General features: G+C 43.5%; 1 protein-coding gene across 1 annotated transcript in view; it reads left to right on the plus strand.

Moving 5' to 3' along the window:
* Positions 1 to 1,146: 1,146 nt before the first annotated feature.
* The window catches only part of LOC143282327 (uncharacterized), a 40,930-nt gene continuing 34,576 nt past the window's right edge, over positions 1,147 to 7,500 (plus strand). The window contains exons 1-3 of the mRNA XM_076587932.1: positions 1,147 to 1,158; positions 2,787 to 3,008; positions 6,205 to 6,353. Of these exons, the coding sequence (XP_076444047.1) occupies positions 2,800 to 3,008; positions 6,205 to 6,353 (358 nt within the window). The 5' untranslated portion in view covers positions 1,147 to 1,158; positions 2,787 to 2,799. The remainder of the gene's footprint in view (positions 1,159 to 2,786; positions 3,009 to 6,204; positions 6,354 to 7,500) is intronic.

A 7,500-nucleotide genomic window follows, 5' to 3' on the forward strand; every position in this document is an offset into this window, starting at 1 on the left:
GAAGTTTACGAGCGTGGAGGGATCTGATGACGAATCCAACGCCTACCTCTCTCGTTGTAGCGGGCTAGTTCTTTGGCGAGCACTGCTGTTCTTCTTTCTAGTCTGTTTGCCTTGGTGTTGTCCAGCAGAGTGCGAACGTTCTACGTGCTTAAGGTTGACCACCTTCCTTTTTGTTTTCTTTGATGTTCGGCCGCTGATTGGAATCCCCGTCAGCCGTGATGTGCTGGACAGGGTAAGTTGAAGCAGGCTATGTTTGAGGCACCTTTCCTTGCCCCTTCCTTCAGGGTAAGTTGAAGCAGGCTATGTTTGAGGCACCTTTCCTTGCCCCTTCCTTCAGGGTAAGTTGAAACAGGCTATGTTTGAGGCACCTTTCCTTACCCCTTTCTTCAGGATAAGTTGAAGCAGGCTATGTTTGAGGCACCTTTTCTTGCCCCTTCCTTCAGGGTAAGTTGAAGCAGGCTATGTTTGAGGCACCTTTTCTTGCCCCTTCCTTCAGGGTAAGTTGAAGCAGGCTATGTTTGAGGCACCTTTTCTTGCCCCTTCCTCCAGGGTAAGTTGAAGCAGGCTATGTTTGAGGCACCTTTTCTTGCCCCTTCCTTCAGGGTAAGTTGAAACAGGCTATGTTTGAGGCACCTTTTCTTGCCCCTTCCTTCAGGGTAAGTTGAAACAGGCTATGTTTGAGGCACCTTTTCTTGCCCCTTCCTTCAGGGTAAGTTGAAGCAGGCTATGTTTGAGGCACCTTTTCTAGCCCCTTCCTCCAGGGAGGCGAATAGAGTGATTTCTAAAGAATCATGCTAGGACGCCCAGGGGGCTGCTGAACTCTATTCATACATACATACAATGCGTATAATATACACACATGCACTCGTGTAGGCACTCACATATACATTCTCCTTACGATTTTTTTTTAAAACCCGACATCACATGCTGTACACGGAACGAATATCTTCCGGGGGTTATATCTGGTAGGGGTGGTAGACAACCTTTCCAAGGCAATAACCGATAACATGTTTGGAGAGACAAACTGTCTTTCTTTGTTCTCCCCGCTCCTCTCCTCCACCCATCACCCCCACCCCACCCCCTGGGGCACTGCAGAGGGGGAAATATAAAGGACACCAGCAGCAAGGACCTCGAGACTTGGGACACTGCAATAGAAAGGTGAGGACTGTCGTGGCGCAGACACTTTTCACTTTTCATCAGTGGGGTTGCTTCTTTCTTCTGTCAGTAAGCGCGTTGGGTTACGCTGCTGGTCAGGAATCTGCTTGACAGATGTGGTGTAGCGTATATGGATTTGACCGAACGCAGTGACGCCTCCTTGAGCTACTGATACTGATACTCTGTCAGTGATAGGAATGGGTTGGGATCTACATGTGTATGCTCTACCGCAACAGTAACATAAAGAAGTAAAGTAACCAGCCCATATCAGGTAATTTACAGAAATGTTGAAGCACGCGGGATACTATACAATAGATTTATTTCTTAATCTGTTTAAGAACCTGTTAGGAGAAGCTGTACAGCCAAAATGTTGCTCCAAAACATTTCTGTTGCCATAATGCAAGAAAAGGGACGTAAATGGCACCTGTAATCATGAGAGAAATTTCGTATAAGATACTATTGGAAAGTTTATAGTTCTATTATTAATAGCAAGTTCCAAAATTGATAGCGCAAAATTGAACAAGTGAATACCAAGTTGGTTTTAAGAATACTCGACCATCTATCACATATTTACGTTACTATCAGCTATCCAAAATCAGTTTGGGTATAACCTCAAACTGTACATGACATTCATTGAATTTGATAAAGCATTTGATTCGATTTCAAGAAATCCACTGTGGCCAGACTTGAGGAAAAAAAAGGGGGTGAATGGTAAGCCTTTCCAATGTTTTAAAAGCATGTGTAAGAAAGTGCTAGTGAAATTTAGTGACTGTATATTGCATAGAGAGAGTTAAGAAGGGGGGCGGGGGGGGAGGGGGGGTCTGTATTCCGCTCTTATTCTCTTTCCACATATCGATTAGCGCTAGATATAATCTCTCTCTCTCTCTCTCTCTCTCTCTCTCTCTCTTCCCCCTGTAATCTGTCTTCTTACCATTGTCATGCTCAAACATTGTCAAGGCCAGAACGAAACATTTCGTGTTTTTTTTAGGTGCATTCCTTTTATGACTTGATAAAAGATTTCAGCAAAATCCGCAGTACGTTTTAGAACTTTCCTGGAAGAGTCAAGTTAACTTCTGTCATCTGTAACAACCAAACTGGGAAACATTTAATATTTCTATATAAATCTTTCGAAATGGTAAGAGATGTTTCACAAACTGCATACTGATCACTGATCTTCTGATCACTGCTCGCAGCAGTGCTTGCTTTTTTGTTCTGACATTATGGTTGAAAGCTTACAGCGTGTAGCTTACACCTTCAGAAAGGGCACACACGATCTGTCTGAATTAATCATCTGAAGTTTCTCTCTTTGTCTTTGTCTTTGTCGTGTGTGTGTGTGTGTGTGTGTGTGTGTGTGTGTGTGTGTGTGTGTATGCACGCACGTGTGCGTGTGTGTGCGTTTATGTACTATACGTATATGTGAATGCACGCACGTGTGTGTCTGTGTGTTTGTGTGCAGGCGAACGCGCTCGCGCGTGCCTGCGTGCATGTGTATGTCTGTATGTGTGTAGTGCTGGCGCATAGTGTGTAGTTTGCATCTGCACGTGCATGCAAGCGGCAATACATATACATATATATATATATTTTTTTTATTTTATTTTTTTTTTTAGTGTTTGTGTTCCAACTATTCCTAGAACTCCGAAGACAATGCGCTCCACAGCACTGCCCACACTGCTGGTTCTGCTAGCGGGCGCCATGTGGCGTTCCGCCAGTGGTGTGAAGAACCTGCTGGAAAACCCCAGCTTTGAGACGGACCTGCCGCGTAGAGGAGGACCTTGGTTGGGAGTTGGGTTCATGCTGGAGAGGAACAGCACGGCAGTTAGAGACGGCTCTTACGCCCTCCTGGTCCGAGACAGGTGATTGGGTTGTGTTTGTGTTTCTGCTGTGATTGCGTTAGTGTTGGTGTTGGTGTTGGTGTCTTTTCCAGTCTTGCCTTGTTGCACTGTATTGCATTGTATTGTAATGTATTGCATCGCATCTGGTATTGCATTGTATGGTATTGCATTGAACGATATTGCACTGTGTTCTATGGTATTGTATTGAACTATTGTATTGAACCGTATTGTATTGTATTGTGTTGTATTATGTTGTATTGCATTGTGTCGAGTCGAGTCGTGTCGTTTCGTATCGAGTTGTACTGCCTTACTTTTTACCAGAAGATAGTTCTTTGCGTAAAACTCGGGCTGCTAATTCCCCACCCCACCCCGCCCCCTCCCGCTACCCAGGGGGAGAGCGCCTTGCCACAGTCAGGCAATATCGTTCAATGCAATACCATACACATTACTACGATGCGATGAAATACATTATAAATTACAATACAATGCAATACCGTGCAACAAGGCAAGACTAGAAAAGACACCAACGCCAACACAATCACAGCAGAAACACAAACAGAATTCTACAGAATGGATATTTCCAGTGTTTTAAACCCTGGTATGGACCTTTGCTTTCCACTGGGCCCACACCCTTTTTCTCCTTTTCTTTTGCTGTCGGCAAGTGTATTTGGTTTTGCTATCAAAGTAGATTGATTTTTCTACAGAATTTCGCCAGGCACAACCCTTTTGCTACCGTGGGTTCTTTTTATTTGCACCAAAAGCATGCTACATCTCGTACCTTGGTTTATCATTTCATCCAAATGACTAGTAGCTCAAAGATCACCGCTCAAGCTGTAGTGGAGTGGGGTGTCGGTATGGCCAATATGGAACTCCAACCTGTGGACACTCGCTTCTTAGTCAGGATATTACCACTAAGCCACCGCTCCACGGCGAAGTGCACAGTCTGTGGGACCGTCACTGTCGTGTTCCTACCCCCCCACCCCCCCCCCGACCCCCCACCCCCCCTCTAAGTCCACATGGTCTCCATAGGCTGGCTGCTATTCGTCAGCCCGACTACTGCCTGGTTTGTTGTTTTCCATTTCCATCTCGCCATCCATTTCCCACCTGTCAATAATTCTTTACACCGCTTGTGAATAACTACCTACATTGCAAAACGCCAACGCTGTCCTTTCCTTGTTGTTGTCCCCCTTATGTCAGCCTAAACAGACTCTCTCACACACACGCGCGCGCGCGCGCGCGCGCCTACACACACACACACACACACACACGGAGACATACACGGACACACTATTTTCATTGGGGTGCAACAGTGCATGGAAAGTTACCAGCGTGCATGCATGTCCATGCGTGTGTATATGCGGGCGTGTGTGTATGCACGTGTGTGTGTGTGTGTGTGCGTGTATATTTTCGTCCTAGGGTTTCGCGCACGCGCGTCTGTGTGCGCGCTCGTCTGTGCGTGTGAGTGACTCTTGATTGCGATCGAGACAATATTGGAAATAATAGAAAAGAATAACTCTGGGCGATTGTTATTGTTGTGATCATATCTACGAAATGAAGGAGAGATGAGATCATATCTACGAACGGAGAGAGAGAGAGAGAGAGAGAGAGAGAGAGAGAGTTTTGCACACTAGATCCTGTGGAGGAAATGACAATGGTGTAATCAATTATAAAAGTATTTCATCATTGGTAAAAGGTTACCCGAACACAACCATGATCACACGAAATACACATAATCATACCTAAAAACAAAACTTAAAAACTGCCAGCAGGCAACTCAATGTTGCTGTGGGCCCAGTGGAAAGCAAAAGTCCATACCTGGGCTGAAAACACTGGAAATATCCATTCTGTAGAATCTTTAAAAGAAAAACAAAAAAAGACATTGAAAAGGAAGTTGGCGCCAGTACGGTCATAGCCATGTAGCCTACATAAACACATGACATGTCGCTGATATTTATCATTCCTTCAATGTCTCAGAGGATTACAAAAAAGTAAATGAATACAAAACACACACACACTCTCTCTCTCTCTCTCTCTCTCTCTCTATATATATATATATATATATATATATACATACATAATACACATATATGTATCTCTCTCTCTCTCTCTCCATGTAATATGTATTATATATATATATATATAGAGAGAGAGAGAGAGAGAGAGAGAGAGAGAGAGAGAGAGAGGGAGAACTCGGGATAAATCCTAGACTTGCTGGCACCACTCCATGAAATCAATTCCACTGGGACAGATTCTCGAAAGTGAACAACAAAGATGCTGAATAAAACCCCAAAGAAAAAAGTTGTCCTCCTTTTTTCTACTTTCAAAGTTTCGCCCATATACCTTACTCGGGAGAGCGTCTTTTGTGTATAACATGCGTCATCAACTATGTTTGACGTCAGTATCAATGTCACTTCTCAAGAGTTGTCAACATGGTAAAGTAATACCAATCTTACTTTCGCAATAATAATAACATTAACAATGATATCAATTAAAAAAAAAAAGTAATTAATAAAAAGATAACATATATTATATATAATAACGATTCTCTCTCTCTCTCTCTCTCTCTCTCTCTCTCTCTCTCATTTATATATATAGTTTGTGCATATTCACAGAACAGTCTATCTCTCCTTTCATGTTCATTTTTTCTGTGTTTTTTTTGTTTTTGTTTTTTTTGTTTTTAATCGTTCTTTGCTGTTCTCTGGGTTCGAAGGTCTCGGAATTGGATTCTGTTTTTCAAAACACTGTTAAAATCTTGTCTTTTGTACCAGCCTTTGACAAGGGTTCCTATATGTTTCCCTGCCAGTATATTTCACTTCTTAGCAACATGTCGTCCCTTTCTACGTGTTCAATGGGAAAGATTTTAAGGTGGTTCAAATCTCCATCTTTTGGGGGTTTTGATGACTTTACAAGCCAGGCAAGCTGACACTTGATCGTGTTACCGTTCATTGCATTACTCTGTGGTAAGCCCATTTGTTTTATTTCTTATTTTCTTTTTGGGCTTTTGATTGATATAACATACAGAAAATATGGATACTTTTAACATGTAGTTACGTACACCACATATGGAGTAGTGCAAATAAGGTGGCACTGCCCTGGACTGTTGTGTCTTCAAACCTTTAAATGTTTTAACTCTTAACTTTGGTACGACTGGAGTGGATTAATGTACTGACAATTCATCCATCCGTGCGTAACCTGTGGGTTTGTTTTGACATTGCAGAAAAGACGAGAACAGCGGACCAGTGCAGAACATTGAATTCATCAAAGGACGCCATTACACGTTCGAAGGCTACGTCAAACTGTTGAATGACGTCGAAAACAAGATCTGGCAAATCGTAAAAGTGAACATTCAAGTGATATTATCGGACGGTTAGTATCGGGGAAGCAAGGTTGATGCAATCAACAACAAAGTATTCACACACACACACACACACAGAGTTTACGGGCTGAAGAATATAGCTTACCCTCCTGTCCCGAAGATAGAGTACAACGCTTGGTCACATTGACTTTCAAGTGCCAGATCGGTTGCGGCACCACAGAGATTATTTATATTTGTCAGGACTGTAAAACCAACTGTCGTAGGCCTATACATAAGAAGAATGCTGTTGGATAGGATTGTATTGTATTGTGTTGTGTTGTATTGTATTACATATTGTGCAACAGATTTCTCTCAGTGAAAGTGGGGTTTCACTCCCCAGGGAGAGCGCGTCGCTACAGTACGGAGCCACCTATATTTCTCTGCCTGAATATGCATTTGTTTTCCTATCAAAGTTGGTTTTTCTACAGAATTTTTGCCAGGGGCAACCATTTTGTTGCCTTGGGTTCTTTTACAAGCGTTAAGTGTATAAACACACGGGACCTCGGCTTGTCATCACATCCGAATGACTAGCGTCCAGACCACCATTCAAGGTCTATAGTGAACGGGGAGAAAATATTGACGAATGTGAGATTCGACCCCATGTGCTGAAACTCACTCGCTTCCTTGGCGTCCACTACGCCACTGGTAGTAGCTGACAGCAACTGGCCGAGAATTGTGCGCACATCATTTTGCGCTTTCCCGCCATGTGTGCCTGCGGTAAGTGTTCACACTGGCCACCAGGCGTCTCCAGCCGTCCCCAGCCAGCTTTTTGATTTGTTTTGTGTGGACATATGAAACGGATGGCTGGTCCAAGGGACGGACTTCGTCAATGATAGAATTGAATAGAGTAGAATACAAAAGGTCTTTATTACCAAGTGTACCGGGGTCACAAGGAATGTGGGGTGGGGGTGGGGGGGGGGGATAGTGCATTACAAGATACGTACATAAATCGAAAATCATACACAAACACAGATACAGTAGAATTTAGGATACATACAAGTGCATATCAATATAAAAACTTAGGTATACTCACACATGCAGGCACTGCACACACACACACACACACACACACACACACACACACACACAGTAACCCCCCACTCCCCCCATGCCCCCCTCCACCCACTCGATTTTTTTCCTACCCTCGTCTAATATCAC

This window comes from Babylonia areolata, chromosome 5 (assembly GCF_041734735.1).
Source record: "Babylonia areolata isolate BAREFJ2019XMU chromosome 5, ASM4173473v1, whole genome shotgun sequence".
In the NCBI taxonomy this organism is placed as follows: Eukaryota; Metazoa; Mollusca; class Gastropoda; order Neogastropoda; family Buccinidae; genus Babylonia; species Babylonia areolata.